The sequence below is a fragment of the Uloborus diversus genome, chromosome 2 (genome assembly GCF_026930045.1).
Source record: "Uloborus diversus isolate 005 chromosome 2, Udiv.v.3.1, whole genome shotgun sequence".
Lineage (NCBI taxonomy): Eukaryota > Metazoa > Arthropoda > Arachnida > Araneae > Uloboridae > Uloborus > Uloborus diversus.
The window spans coordinates 184,754,653-184,770,850 of NC_072732.1; the positions used below are offsets into that span (position 1 = coordinate 184,754,653).

The following is a 16,198-nucleotide window of genomic DNA, read 5'->3' on the forward strand; positions in this document are numbered from 1 at the left end:
CTGCTGGGTGCTTTAATATGACGACAAAAGGGCGCACCTGTGCGTTAAAACAACAACTATTACAAATATGTGGTGTTTGTCTGTGTAAGAAAAAAAAATCTGCAGGGCTCTTTAGAAGGCAAAAGGGCGCAACAGGATGTTGAGATAGATAAAGATGAGTCCCCTCTAGATGCTCGTTAACTGTGTTAATGCAATCGGAGGTACGATAGCAAGAAAATTGAGGATTAAAATTGCAGTAGGAAATATCGCGGTCCTGATACATTGTTACAGAAACAAAACAAGCTATACAGTTTTTATTTCGAAAAAAATGGATTCAAGAAATAAATTACTATTAAAAATGGTAGCATAATATACAACTGATAATTACTTTTCAGGAAGCACCCAAGAAAAAAGCTGAATAATCTTCTTTCATATCTACCCGCTCTCCTCACTCCAAATCGCCGCTATTAAATTTCCGCCAGAACTTCTCAGGTGATTCTGGGTATTGAGTAATCTATCAGCGGTTCCTAGAATAATTTATGATTTACTCATCAAGGCACCTGTTCAAGGCAGTGGGGGACCAAGGATTTTGACCCCCAAATAACCTTCAAAGTCGCACCAGTGAGCAGTGACAATGATTGAGAAGAAGGGAACAAGATTTGAAAAGAAAGGCAAAATAATTCCAGGTTCCTCAGTGATTAGCTAAAAGACTTATTACCGTAAAACATTTGTACTTAACAATTTCGAGGTGTCAGGAAAAGAGAGAAGAAAAATCGTCAGTTAAAGGGGAAAAAAATATTTTTTTAGGAACAAAAAGAACGGGGGGGGGGGATAATTTTTTTGTAAAGAATATTTTTGAACAATATATATATATATATATATATATATATATATATATATATATATATATATATATATATATATATAATATAGTTTTTTCCTGACGTAGGGGCGCATCGGCCATGTGGCCGGTTGCCCGGGCCAGTCCGGCCCTGCTCGTTGCTTAAATCTGAAGTAGACGATACAAGATCGCGGTCTTGTACTCGGCGCGACACAGGATCGTGGCGTGGGGGAGCGGGGGAGAGGATGTACTCCCCCGAAACTTGGAAATTTTTTGTCCCTCACGTGACGCCTCATATATAATTTAAAAGGGTAGTGATAAAAGTTTTATTGCTTAACAAATTGCAAAAGAATGTGTGATTCCACAAGCAACAGATTGTCATTACTTTTTAAATTATCTTTTAATGAAATAGATGAACCGTCAAGTGCGGGACAAGGTGACTATTTTTTCGTGGAATGACCCTAATACTATAACCATATCCCCCTCCGAAACGTTTTTCTGGCTACACCACTTTAAGCATCGCTCGATAAATGTATTATTTAGCAGTAAGTTATCGCCCCAAAGTTTCTGTTTTCATTGATTAAACCTTCAGCATCGTGGATTATCTTTTAACATATTGCTTATTTTGGAAAAATTTTTTTTTTTTTTTGGTATTTCACAGAGAAAACGTAAAAAGCAGGAAATCCACAAATAACAAACTTACAATCCGGGTTAAATTAACATTTTTAGTATACGGAAAAACTCGGGCCTGATGAAAGAAAAACGTGAATTGCTGGAAAAACGTTGATTCGGGGGATGTAAAATCTGGATTTCACTTGCAGGATCTTTTGATAAACATTGTTATAGTCTACAAATAATGTCACTCTTTTAAGGGACGGAAAGGAAGGGGAAACAAGAAGTCATGACATTTTGATTAAAGTAAAAACATTTACAGTATAGATTGAACATTTATGTATTTTTTATGCTTTTATTTTTCCATCTTTCATTTTTAAAAGACATTTGTATTTCTTCTGATTTTGTTTTATATTCTGATTAGTTGTATTTCGTTTCGTAACAAAAATTATCGATACAGATGTAAAGTTTAAATTTAGTCCTGATTAAAAGTATCAACTTAAAAAGAAGTTGAGAAATAAAATTAATTTTACTAGTGCTTTGTTTTCGAACTGCAAGTATACGTTTATGTACTTGCAGTTCAAATTATGTTATGTTATTTTGGCGGGGAGGAGGGGGGGTTGCTCGGTAAAATTCCGAGGGAGCGAAGAGGCATTACTCTTGGCGGGATGGGCAACCTTCCCACTATATTATGCAAAGATTTGCAATAGAGAATAGCCATCAGCCATCTCAGTCAATAAATATTCTAGTGATTTATTCTAATAACAGGGATACCCCTGTGTGTGGGGGCATGGCACAGACTGTATCATTGGAAATTTTAGAATAATTATTTGAAAAAGATTTTAGTTTTTTATTTGGAGATCGAGTTTTATTGGCCGGGGCTGGGGGGGGGGGGGAGATACTCGGTAAAACGGGAGAGGCATCGGATTAGCAAATCGAAAAAACGGTATTACCCGCGGTTCAGTGCAGGATTGTTTGGTTTAAACCATGGTTTAAACCACGGTCTATACCAAGTGGTTTTTTTTTTAAAACCATGTTTTTTTTTTCTTTTTTTTTTGAAAAACTTTATTGTTTTTCCCCAAATGTTTTCATAAATTTTACATGTTATTGCAAAGAGTAAAATCTAATTGATGCAAAGTAACTAGAACAGTTTTGTAGATAAATTAGATTTAATAAATTTAGAAACTTGTATTTTTTAAAGTAATGCAAATATGTTAAATAGTTTTTCCTTTATTTTTTTCTTTTTTAAAATCAATGCAGCTTTTCTGTTAGATACATAAATATACTAGGCAGACCAACTAAGTTTTCTAAAATTACACGGAGAAAAAATCCAAAAGTAACTTTTTTTTTATTTATTCAATTATTATGATATTTCAGTCTTTTGCATTTCAAAATAGTGCAAAAAGCATATTCCAACCAAAACTTTATTTACTATCTAATTTGCTTGATTACTTAAGATTTATTAAGATAGCTTATGTACCGTTGAAGGGATGCGTAGTGCACATAAATTTTAACGCTAGAATATTTAAATGACAAGAGAAAAAAATAACTGAAGAAGTCCAAGAACACTTAGAGTAGGCATAAAATTGTGCTTATACCTGCTCACCTTTTGCATCCCTGATAAACGATTCAGTCAGAGCAAAAAAAGAAAATATATAAAATTATGAAAACAGAAAATATTCATGTAACTCAATGCTCTTATTAAAAAAAAATTGCCGAATTTTCACCTCCCAAAAACATTGCTTCTTTTATAACATCTTATTCTTTAACAACTTCTTTTATAATATTGTCTCAATATTATAAAAGAAGTCGCATGTATGAATGGTGGAAGAATCAATAAACATTAATTTTTATGAGTCTTCATTATTAAAATATGTTAAAAGACATACTGAGGCTCTTAATTATGTTTTTTTTTCTTTGATGAAAAAAAAAATACTCCTAAATGCATTAAAACAGGAGAAATAATGTCTACAATGGAAAACATATTGTATTTCAACCTAATTGTCCTGTTTCTATAATTGATGTCACTGACAGATGCATTAGAGCATTAGGTACATAAATTACATTATTTTGTAATTTTTTTAAAAATCTTTAAATAAATACGCGTTGATTTTTATATTTTTTAAGTTCTGTAATGTACATCAGACTTGTGGTTCATTTGTAGATAATGTAAAATATTTTCCTCATGTTTTAGAATAAGTGATTTTAATTTAACTTTTTTTTATTTATTTTTTTTAATCGTAAATAACTGATTATGAACAAATTATTTTACAAGAATTTATTCTTGGTTATTTGTAATTAATGTTTGAACTATCACAGTAAATTATTTCTTTGATTATTTATACCAAGGCCCATTTACGTATTGCATTTTTTGTAATAAAGATTTTCAAACAATGTTCTCCTATAGAAATCTCTACGTATGAGGAAATGAAATTACAAGATTTTACTCTTAATTATTTACTCTTATTTAATTATGAAGAAGATTACTTACTTGATGTGTTTAGAACAAAATGAAATTTCAAAGTTTAAATTAGTTTAAATAATTAATCTCTTAATTTGAGAACTAAGCTTGATATCGAAAAACAACAGTTTCCTGCCGTGAAGGAATTAAAGAGCTGAACAAAATGCATACCAATATGACAGGAATATAACAAAATTGAATTTTAAAATATTAATTAGTCAAACTAATTAGCCATATAACTTGAAAATCATTCATACTATCGAAAATCGAAGGTTACCTGAGGGAATTCAAAATAAAAGCTGATTAAAACAAGTACTCATATTGAATGATTGGAAAAAAATTAGAATTTTTTAAGGTCAAATTTAATTTGTCATACTAATTAATTTCAAAACGAGAGCTAATCAAAAAGCAAGAACGAAATATTCCAGCGATTTATTCTGGTTATAATTGCTAAATCAGAGAAGCCCATGTATTGGTCTTACATTTCCCAGCTAACTCCTAATTCTGAAATATATGCTGATTAAAAAGATATATATATATATATAATTCCAAATTGATTGGTGAGCAAAACCTCTACATTACTGCCAAATTATAACCAAAAACTTTTGCAACTCCTACTTATTTTCAGTATTTTACTTCCTATAAAGGAGAAATAATTTTTTGTATCTTGCTTATTTGCATCTATATGGCATTAAATGTCTTTAATTTTTCTAAAAACTTTGTCCCTTTATTTTTTTCAGGGATTTCCAGCCCTGCAATTAATACCATATTTGTTTTAATGGTATGGTGTGTTTCGTGACTAAGTAATTAGGAATGGGTTTTTCTCCCCCACCCCTGGATTGTATCTGACTGAAAAATGATTTTTAGTATGGATGAAGGTTTTGTAATCAGACAAGATCTGAAAACATGATGATAAAGATTCATTGTAAACCATCTAACATTCTTAATGTGTGTAATTGTTAAAAATTATTCCTTAATTTTGGTCTTCATGTATATTTTCAACATTTTATGCTGCATATTGTTAATTTTGTTTTTGCTTTCTTTCCAGGTTCGCCACCGTGTTACCAGCCAGGTGATGGTGCTCAAAATGAACACATCTCGATCAAATCGTGCCAACTCGCTCAGGGAGGTTCAGCTTATGAACAGGTTATCTCACCAAAACATACTCAAGTGAGTGCTTTATGGTGGTGGACTAGTAAGTTCATTGCAGTGGCGCAGCCACGGGAGGGGTTTTGGGGTTAAAACCCCTCCTAGAACACAAGCACATTCATTTCCTCCGTTAAAATCAATGAAAAAAAGCAGAGTATTTTAGCTTTTCCAAGCAGAATAGGTTTCAACAAAATTTCTTACTGCTTTTAATGATCGGGAAGCAGTCAGAAATTAGTTTTCTATTCTTAAATATAAAAGTAGTATTTCATGATGAGCAACCCACGTCCCCCCGGTATAAGATAGCTAAAATGAAGTCCATAAAGCTCTACAGGGTATCATGGTCCCTCAGCACTTCCATCACTGCACAAATCCTTTTTAGGAACATCTAGAGAGAGGAAGCTCGCAAAACACACACACACACACACACAAAAAAATAAGATTAAAGTAAAACTAATAATAAATATTCTGTGCATTTTCCCACTTTCTGCGTTTCATAGTGATATCAATACAAATTATTAAGTGTTTTTAAGCAGTTACTTTGAATGAATAATTGCTAATCTGTAGAAATTCTTTGATATTGAATAATTACGCATTGTAAATGAATGGGAAATAAAGCAATAATTTTCGATTTTGAAAAACCCCTCCCAGAAAAATTTCTGGCTGCCCCACTGGTTCAATGTCATACAAATATACAGGGCCTAAATGCCGAACAGGCCAAGTAGGCCATGGCCTAGGGTCCCCAATTTTTAGGAGCCTCCAAATGACTAAAATTGTTACAATATCTATTTTTTGATCGAAAAAAATAAATAAAACTTGGCCCTCTTTACAGCTTCTCCTCATTTAACGTGCAAGACCTCTATTTCTGTAACTGTAAGTCCTGGATGCATTCTTCCAATTGCAAAAATGGTGTTAAGGTACAGAGTTAAGATATTAAAAGTTTGAAGCTTGGAAAAAAATATTACTGAAAAAAAATTAAAAATTATACGAACCCTAGGTTCCCTGACTTATATTTAGGGAAATACGAGGTTTGTCCGGAAAATATGTATAAATAAGTCGTGGTGACTTATCACGGCGTCATGGAGCCTCTGTCAGGTGGTGCTGCCGCTGTAGCCAATCCCCTCAACGCTCAGTTCGAGTCAGAGCACTCTGCATGTAAGTAGAAGTGTGCAACTGCTTGTTGAAATACAAATACAAATGTGATGACCAGCAACAGGCTCTGGGCCCAGCTAGGCTGGTCCTAGTCAATTAATTAGTCCCCAATGAAGATCAATGGCCCTCTTAAAGCTATCCACTCCCTTGCTCATTACCGCCTCTTCCGGTAAGCTATTCCAAGTGCCCACGACCCTGCTAAAGTAGTAGTTTTTCCTGATTTCCAAGTTAGCCTGAGATTTAAATAGCTTAAAACAATGACCCCTTGTCCTGCTTTCCCCGCAAAAATTTAATCCATTTACATCTTTCATTTTGATAAATTTAAATAACTGAATCATGTCCCCTCTGACTCTCCTTTGCTCCAGGCCAGGCTATACATGTTAAGCCTATTAAGTCTGGTATCATAATCTAAATCTGAGAGTCCCTTTACTAATTTAGTTACCCTTCTTTGAACCCTTTCCAATACGAAAATATCTTTCTTCAGATAAGGCGACCAAAACTGAACAGCATACTCCAAATGAGGTCTTACTAAACTCCTATATAAAGGCAGAAAAACTTTCTTAGATTTGTTTGAAATAGATCTATTGATGAACCCAAGCATTTTGTTGGCTTTGTTACTAACCATACAGCACTGTTGACTAAACTTGAAGTCCTGATTTATAAAGACACCCAGATCCATAACATTTTCTGCCTGATTTATGACTGAACCCTGTAAACGATATCTCATACGCTTATTTCCATGACCTAAGTGTAGCACTTGACATTTCCCTACATTAACTGCCATACCCCATTTATCTGCCCATTTAGTAATGTGATCTAATCCTCTTGCAGCTGTTTTACTTGTTCTTCATTTTCGACAACCCCATAACTTTTACATCGTCAGCAAAACAATTCATGCTTCCAGAAATATTTTCATTGATGTCATTCATAAATATAATAAACAAAAGAGGCCCTAAAACTGATCCCTGAGGAACCCCACTTAAAACATCACTCCAATTAGAATGATTTCCTCTCACAACTACTCTTTGCTTCCTACCAGTAAGCCAATTTCTAACCCAAAGTAAAGTTTTTCCCCCTATTCCAATGTCAGCTAACTTGCTGAGAAGAGCAACATGCAGTACCTTGTCGAAAGCTTTTTGAAAATCAATATAAACAACAAAAAAGAACGCTGGAGATTTTCGTTCCGACTGGGACCCGAACCAAGGGCCACTCGTTTGGAAGCCCTTTACTCTAGCCACCGGGCTATCGGAGCTAAGCCCGGAGGCTTAGCTCCGATAGGCTCCGGAGGCTAAGCCCGGAGGAAAGTTACCCTTCTTCGCCTGCCTTCTGGCATGAAGCTCCTTCTGATTGAGGAACAGCACAAATTTCTTGCAAAGCTAGGCAAGAATGGCCGTGAGATTTCTGAGTGTTTGAAACAAGTTTAAGGAGACAATCCTTTAAAGGAACTAACCGGGAACAAGTGGTTAAAACGATTCCGGGAAGACTGAAAAGCAAGAGCACCCATATAGGGAGGTGAGGGGGGTCTCAAGCCCCCCCCCCCACTTTGAAATTATAACTTCCTTGCTTTTAGTACTTTTTTTTTGCAAAAATGTAAAAAGATTTCTTCACCAGCAATTAATGAATAAGTTATTAAAAATGTCAAACTTTAATAACTCTAATCTGTACTGAAATCGGTTTCCATGGAGGAAATATCCTGTGAAATCATGGGGAAAATATCTGAGCCCCCCCCCCCCCCCTTTAAAATTTTGCGTATGGGCGCCCTTGCAGAAAAGACGTAGAAGGAGACCCTCGCCCAGGACGCTCCTCGACATCGAGTTCTGATGAAAACGTTGAACGAATTCGGACTTGTGTTCTAAAAGACCGTAGATTGACAGTCAGAATGATAGCTGATGAACTGTCAATCCCCAAAACAATTCTTCGCGAAATTCTGACAAAAAAACTTGAAATGAAGAAATGCACCCGCTCACACGTCCCTCGTTATGCATGAGTATTTGGCCCGAAGCTCAATCGCTGTGATGGACCACCCACTTTATTCACCCAATTTAGCCTCTTGTGACTTCTTCTTGGGTCCGAAATGCAAAATGGTGCTTCGGGAGGGGCATTTGAGAGATGTGGAAGCCTTCAAGGCAGAAACAACATGGTGACTGAACAGCATCACAACTGAAGACTTTCAGAACTGTTACCAACAGTGGAAATGGGGTTGCAGAAGTGCATCTTGTCTCAGAGAGAGTACTTTGAAGGAGATCATATTGTAATTTACCTGAATAATTATAAAATAAAGTTATTATTCAACTTTTATACGTATTTTCCGGACAAACCTCGTAATATCCATGGAAAAATACTTACAACACAAAATGTTTGAAATATTCGCGACCAAAACTCAAGAAGATATTAGAGTTCAAAATTTTAAGGGACCAATCAGAAGTTGAGATTGGAACTTATTGTCCTGTCAAAAGAATGATAGGTTGTCGAAGTAAAAAAACAAAATATTTATATTTTTCATTGTTGTTGAAAAATAAATGCTGATATTTGCTATGATGCATGAAAACACACAAGACGAAAAAAGCTCTTACAATTGGAAAAACACTTTATGCACACATAGTTGCCCTTGTTAGCTGCTATATTTATCTCCAAAAGGTGCTATTGAGTGCTATTGAGTAAAAATTTCTAATGTATATTTGACTTCTGAAATACTGTAGTGAAGTAGTAAGCAACGTTTTTCTGAATAAAACTTTTAAAATGTATCCTTTCTTCTAAATACAATAATATTTGCAAAATCATAACTTAAAGATTTATGTGATTCAAAACATTATGAATTTTGAATCTTAAAATTTTCCTTTAGATAGCTTATTCAGCATATATTATTTATTTCCAATATTCTACAAGCATTATACAATGTTTTGCTTTAGCTAATTATGAACCTCTCTCTAATGTTACAGATTCATGGGTGTTTGTGTTCATGAAGGACAACTACATGCTCTTACTGAGGTGAGTTTTCATTTTTATGGAAGAAGAAAATGTCCAAACTTTTTCCCGCACGCACTCCACCACTTAGCTGTAAGCCTTAGGTTCCACCTTCCGGGGGGGGGGGGGTCCCCGCACGGCTGGGTGCGACGGTCGAGAAAATGTCCAAACTGAGAAGAAAGCAAAAAAAAAAGTGTTGTACAACCAGGGCAGTCCGAAGAGCTGACGGCGCCCAGGGTGAAAGTTTCCTGGCGCGCTCCCCCCCCCCTATACACACAGAAAAATCAAGTTAGTTATAACACCAGTGCATAATACATACATGATTTTTTTTACATATTGATAAACTGAACAATCAAAGGGCTATGCATCATACAAATTAAAATGCAAGCAATGAATCTGTTTTTAATAGGGAAACATTAATGCCCCAAAAACTTTTCGAAAAATAGAAATGTTAAAAATCCAAATATTTATCTAGTAAAACGTTATCTCACTAGATAAAAAACAAACAATTAAAACTGACTTGATTATTCATATTGTTCAAACTAAGAACACGAATAAATAATTTGCTGATTATAAATAGAAAATGTATTTATCGAAGTAAATTACATCAAAAATAAATTTCGATCTGGACTTCCAATGATTCTTTTCAAGAGTTTTTTGGTTTTCGTTGTACCAATTTAATATCAGCTTTCTTATATGTTATAAACAAAGATATTATTGTTTTGCATCAAATATTTGTAAGTTTTAAGGAGAAGCCCACAAATGCTCAGCAACACTGAAAATCGCTCAGAATTGCATTTTTGGAGCTGTAATTTCGAAAAATCACTGCTCTAATATTACATAATATGGCCTTACAAATTGCTTTTAAGACTTGAGTTTAAGAAAATTTTCGTGTAAGGGTCCCCATGCCACCATTCTTTAATATCACAAGCAATGCGTTTTTCAAACGACACACAAAAAATTTAAGTGGGATAGCCCCTGAAAGTAAAACACGACTGAAATTTTTTGAACCGTAGTTTTAAACAATTTTAATGGGAAATGCTCCAGATCATCCTATCCATAAAATCTTCAAAGTTTGTCAAAAGTTACGTTTTCGTAACTTCAATTTCAAAAACTTGCAGGAATTGATTTCAATCTATTTAAAAAAATAATCGATCGGAAACAGTGTCTGAGCTCCTTCTCTAACCCTAACGTCAATAAACATGGCCTATAATCGCATTTTAAGGCTAAAATTGCGTTTTTAAAACTAAAAGTTTCAAAATTTTGACTGGACACCTTTTGACCTTTTTTCCTATCCGATCAATTTTTTTTTTTTTAAATGTGCTCCCTTAAAAAAATTTTCTGGTTACTTCACTGCATGCAGGAGCAGAACTCAAGCAAATTTGGTGAGAACTAGCCAAATGAGAAGTTCATTTTGTTTGATTCTAAACAGTTATATTCTCAGAAATTGTATCTGTTTCAATGATATAAAGGAAACAAATGTTTTGGAGACTGAGAGACAGGAATATTTTTGTGCCATAGGACAAAATAGAGAATCATTGCAATGATTCTCTATTTTGTGTGTCTATGATATCTGAAATGAGGGGGTGCCCGGGGTGATTGCCCCGCTCGCTTCCCTTTGGGACGGCTCTGTGTACAACGATATTACGAATGATTGACTCAATTAAAAAAGAAATTCTTTGAAACAACTGCACATACTGTCGGCCCCGCTTAATCGAATATTGTCAGTTCCAAGAATAACTAATAATAAATTGATAGCCTATAACAGAAAGAGTCTATGTTATTGCTAAAATTTTATTGAAATAAGCTAAATTTCAATAATTAATACAATACATTACATGGATATTTTAAAAAGTAACCTATAACTTGAGTTACGAAATCTTTGTTTGGGCACCTTTTTTCAGTATGTTATTTTTAGAAAAATTCCATAATAGGGGATTGTTTACTCAAAGTGTTTTGAGAACCCTCTTTCCAATCCTCGTCTGCCGCATCTTACACTTATTATTGATCAATCATCTTACATTTATTAATGATCAATTTATCATCATCTAAAATGTGTATATTTATTTGTGTTTTTTATTTAATTATCGACTGCACTTTTTTCTTTTTGTTATGACAAAGGCAAAAGAAATTTAAAAGAACAATGGAAACATTTTGATGGAATATGAATGTTGTTTTTCACGCCTTCAACGACAAGAATTGTTCTCACTTAATTTATTTCTAATTTATTCAAAAAATTTCTCAACAAAAGTATTTGCTAAAGCTGATTCATATTATTCAATTATCAGGGGAAATATTCGATTAAGTGGAGATTTTTAACATTGTGTCTATGAGGAACTATTCGGTTCCAGGATGTTTTATTAGTTTAAACTCTGTTTACATCTCTACACGTAACCTAAAATTGTGCTTTTGAAACTTCAATATCAATGAGTTTCCAGAGACATCCTTCAAGCCCTAACTCTGTTCCCAACATTATCAAAATTAGCCTAAAATGCATTTTAAGACTTCCAATTTCAAAAAAATTTCAGGGGAGGATCCCTGAATCTCAAGCTTTCCCAAACCTTACTACCAAAAATAGCTTGAAATTGTGCCTTTAGCATTTCAATTTCAAAACATTCTGAGATAAATCCAAAAATATACCCCTCTCAACTTTTATCTCCAAAGATAGCCTAAAATTTCATTTTTAAAACTTAATTTCAAAAACATTCCAGAAGAACTATTGGCCCCTAATATCACCAAACATAGTCTGAAATTGACTTAATTTCGAAAGACATTTTTGGGACTGCACCCCAAACCCCTTTTCCTATTTTATCAAATACTGTCTAGAATTATGATTTTTGACGTCAATTTCAAATTTTCCTTCTGCTTTTAAGCATCTCCCAGTATCTATGACAGCAGTTGAAAGTTTAATTTCAACATTTAACGAGTGAGGACCAATTTAACCTGTTCAGGACCAGTGGAAAGAAGAAGACTTCGCGGGGATCCATAAGCAAGGAAACCTGGCAATTTTTGTAGTAAAGCCTAATTTTATTTAAAAATTCATGTAAAACCATCACTGCAATTTTATGGCCCTGAAATTTTTGATTCACTATCAGAAATAGTCTCTGAATACATTCCAACAAAATTTTCATCATATCAAAAAAATAATAATAACAGCTAATTTTGAGTGAAAATTATTTTTTTTTCCAGTAAAACAAAAGACTATATGTCGGGTTTGTGGGTTTTAAAAAGTTATAAGTTTGTATACAAGCATTCAGAATACATGCAAAACATGAGAAAATAAAAAAAATTTCAGAAAGATGTGAGAAATAGTACATCAAATTAATTATTGCTGAAATGCTTTTGAAGCTTTGATGTCCGCTTGCCATTAACTACACTTAAAATACCTAAACTATAAACCACATCCTCAGAATCACTGCTTCCAATATTCAAAAATAATACTTTTATTTTCATATATGATTTGTTCATCAGTTTTGACATCTGTCCCTCTGTTTAAAATTCTCTTCTTTTATCCATTGTGATTGATATAAAACTGATCCTAACCGTACGCAATACGATCCAGCAAACTCAAAACTGAAATTTTTACTCCAACCCTTAACCAATAAATATTCATCCTCTCCCATTTCATTGAAATATAAACAAACACAAGGAACAAAAATCACACATCTGAGCTCTGATTAACCCAGCTTCAGAGGCTCTAACACATGTAGTTGTTTTTCCTATCCAAGTCCCTGGATTAAGAAAAAAATAATGTAACCGAAAGCACATATTGAAGGTCAACATTCAGTACAACCTTTTTGTAAAATGTAACAGACGTCAACTGCCATCTAGTGTCATTTAAAAATGTAAATGCAGTAAAACCTGTGAAGTTGACCATGTGTCTAAGTTGGCCGCTTTTTTTCAGGCACAGAATTAGCACTTATTATATAAATTAACCTCAGTAAGTTGACCACCTGTTTCAGTTGACCACTTAAGTAGTGCACCGCAGGGGTGCTCACAAGGGGGGATTATGGCGCAAGTTGCGCCATAAAAATTTTTGGGGGGGATTTTTTTTTCCTTTAGAACATGAAATTTTTGAATTTTGGAAAGAAAAAATATTTAAACTTATTCAACAAGAAATAGATGCATTAATAATACTTTTTTCACGTACTCTTCAGAGTCGTCCTCAAGAGGGGGGGGGGGTGCTACACCCCCCAGTTTTTCAGAAGTGGGGCCGCCAATTTCATTTTGGCGATGAAAACGAACGAAGAGAAGGGAAACTCTTCATTGTTTTAAAAAATCAAAATAGTAATTATAAATGAACAATTGAAATAATAGTGACAAAAAATATTTTTTCTGTAAAATTTGAATAGAAAATGTAATTTTAAAATACAATTTATTAACATCCATGATTCTCTTTTATTAAGAGTCGCGGAAATGTACGCTTCATTTTTATTAACGCAAAAAAAAAAAAAAGTACAGTACACTCTTTAGTAGGCCGCAGAATAGGTATGTCTGCCTACTTCTCGGAAACTAATGGGCTCGGCTCAAATTAAGGTATTGTGCATAGCGTAAAATTAGCATAATGGGAGGGAGGAAAGATGACAAAACTAACATGGTGCACGCCTTGTCTCTCGGTGGCCCTGGTTATACAAGACTATGCTTAGTGGTTCTTCAGTTTAAAAAAAAAAAAATAGGACAGCTTCATTAGAACAGCTCATAGGATAAGGTTCGCCAAAACATTCCCACACACACACACACACACACACACATATATATATGCATATATATATATATATATATATATATATATATATTTTTTTTTTTTTTTTTTTGATGAAAAGTATTGTCCTGAAAATCATTGCTAAGTGGAGAAAAATGTATGGGTCGCCGAAATAAATTTGAAATAGAGAGAAAAAAAAATAGTTAAATGCAAAGAGATTCAAAGTATTGTAATGAATACTCACACCAAAAGTTCTAAACTTTTGATTGTAAAAATCGTAAGTAAATCACAGCTTGATCAAGAAATGCAGGTGGCATATTTAAAATAAAATGAAGTGGGAATAGAGACCTATGGTATCGCAAAAAATTACCACATCTGTTCAAAATGTTAAAAGTCCTTTTTCCAAGGCCGCAAACGCTTGTACTGCAAGAAAGCAAAAATATTAGGGGGAAATTGAAAGTTTTGTTTTGGAAAATCCAAGCAAATAATCGTGTTTAGCAAAGGAAAATTGAAAGAAAATATTACTACAATATATTTAGCAGTAATAAAAATTGACAATGAAGATAGGAGGGACGTAGCCAAACTGAAAGGAAAAGTGGGGAACTCCAAACCCTTCTTTTTACGTCCTCAAAGCTGGCCTGGAAGTGAGTTTTTAAAATTTAGGTTTTGAAACAACTCTGGAAAAATGTTCTCAAACCCCACCATTTAGCCTAACGTCATTAAAGGTGGCCTACACCTGAGTATTTAGGACTGCAATTTCGAAAAACCATGAGGGTGCTCTCAAAGTTACCTCCGAGAAACGCCCTCTCAATTAATCATTCACCCTTATTCAAGGTCGAATAAATTTCGTCTTTTGGATTTTAATTTAAAAAAAACTCCCAGAGATGTCCCGAAACTGTCGTCCTCCAAATATTACCGAAGATCCTCAAAAATTTCATTGTTAAGGCTTCAATTTAGAGAATTTTTCGGGGGAGAGATCTCCAAAGCCTTCAACCCCCTCTAACAGTATTAATAAATCTTCTACGATTGATTTAATTTCAATTTTGAAAATTTGCCAGGGGAGGACTCGGAATTTCTCCACCCATTAATATTACCAAAAATCGTCTAAAATTGTGATTTCTACGGGATGAAATTTTTTTCGAGAGAATGCCTCTCTCTCGCCCACATTATCGAAAAATGCCTTAAATCTCGTTTTTAGTGCTTCAATTACGAAACATTTCTGGTCGCGGGTCCCTTAAAAACTCCCCCCCCTCCCCCCCCCCCCCCCTCCCCCCCCCCCCGCTTCATCGAAGGTTGGCGAAAATTATGTTTTCGGAGCTTTGATTTCAAGAAACTGGCGGTACACTAAATTTTAACAAAAAAGTCTACAATCGCATTTTTAAGACTTCAACATTTCAAAAAACTTCGGGGGGGGGGCACATCTCTCTTCCTCTTAATACCACCATAGATCGTCTAAAACTGCATTTTTCGAACTACAATTTTCAAATTTTTCCCGGGGCAGAGCCCCAACGTGTCACAATCACAAATAATTCACAATTGGGAATGCGTGCATAAAGTTTCCATGTGAAAAATTATAGAACGATGACCCCCGAGTCTCTTCCTCCCTTAACATCCCCATAGAGCGTCTAAAACTGTATGTTTCAAATAACAGTCTTGAAAATTCCCAAGGGAGAGCCCCCGGACCCCCTCTTCTGAACATAATTAAATATAACGTACGATTGTGTTGAGAACTTAAATTTGGAAAAATTATCAGGAGAGGCTATCCTGGAACTCCTCTCCCCTCCCCCCTTCCCAAACTTAAAATATAGTTTAAAACTGCGTTTTTATGTCTTCAAATTGCGAAATAATGCAAGAAGGTAGCCCTGTGACACCCACTAATTCTGACTGAATATTATCCTTACGATTATTTATATTGCTATTACTAAGGTCTGACTATCCCTGCTAAACCAGAAGCCAAATCTTCTCTCTCTCTCTCTCTGCATATTTGAACATGCGTTTGAAAAAATTAAGGGGCCGCCAAAAGCGCCATCCCTCCCCTCTCCCAAATTTTTTGAAATAGCGACGGCCCTGGTACTCTTTTCAAAATTTAATGACTTTGTCTCTTTTTCAGTGAAAGAAGCATCAGAGACGGCATGGAGTTGGATCAGACGATTTGATTTCTTTTCAATATCTTAAAAATTTTCTGGAAGTAGCACATTTCTGCATGATGAATACGTGTGACAGTGATGAGAGGGAGGGAGGACAAAAATGTTTTATTATTTGTAATAATTCTGACCGGTATGCTCTAGTCTTTCATTGATTCATTTGCACCTTGACAATCAATAAGAACTAGTTTCGAAGT

General features: G+C 34.4%; 1 protein-coding gene across 1 annotated transcript in view; it reads left to right on the top strand.

The window, feature by feature from the left end:
- Window positions 1-16,198, top strand: part of LOC129216203 (dual specificity testis-specific protein kinase 2-like) — a 115,749-nt gene that overhangs the window by 68,713 nt on the left and 30,838 nt on the right. Inside the window, exons 3-4 of the mRNA XM_054850389.1 lie at window positions 4,942-5,063; window positions 9,131-9,179. Coding sequence (XP_054706364.1) covers window positions 4,942-5,063; window positions 9,131-9,179 — 171 coding nt within the window. The remainder of the gene's footprint in view (window positions 1-4,941; window positions 5,064-9,130; window positions 9,180-16,198) is intronic.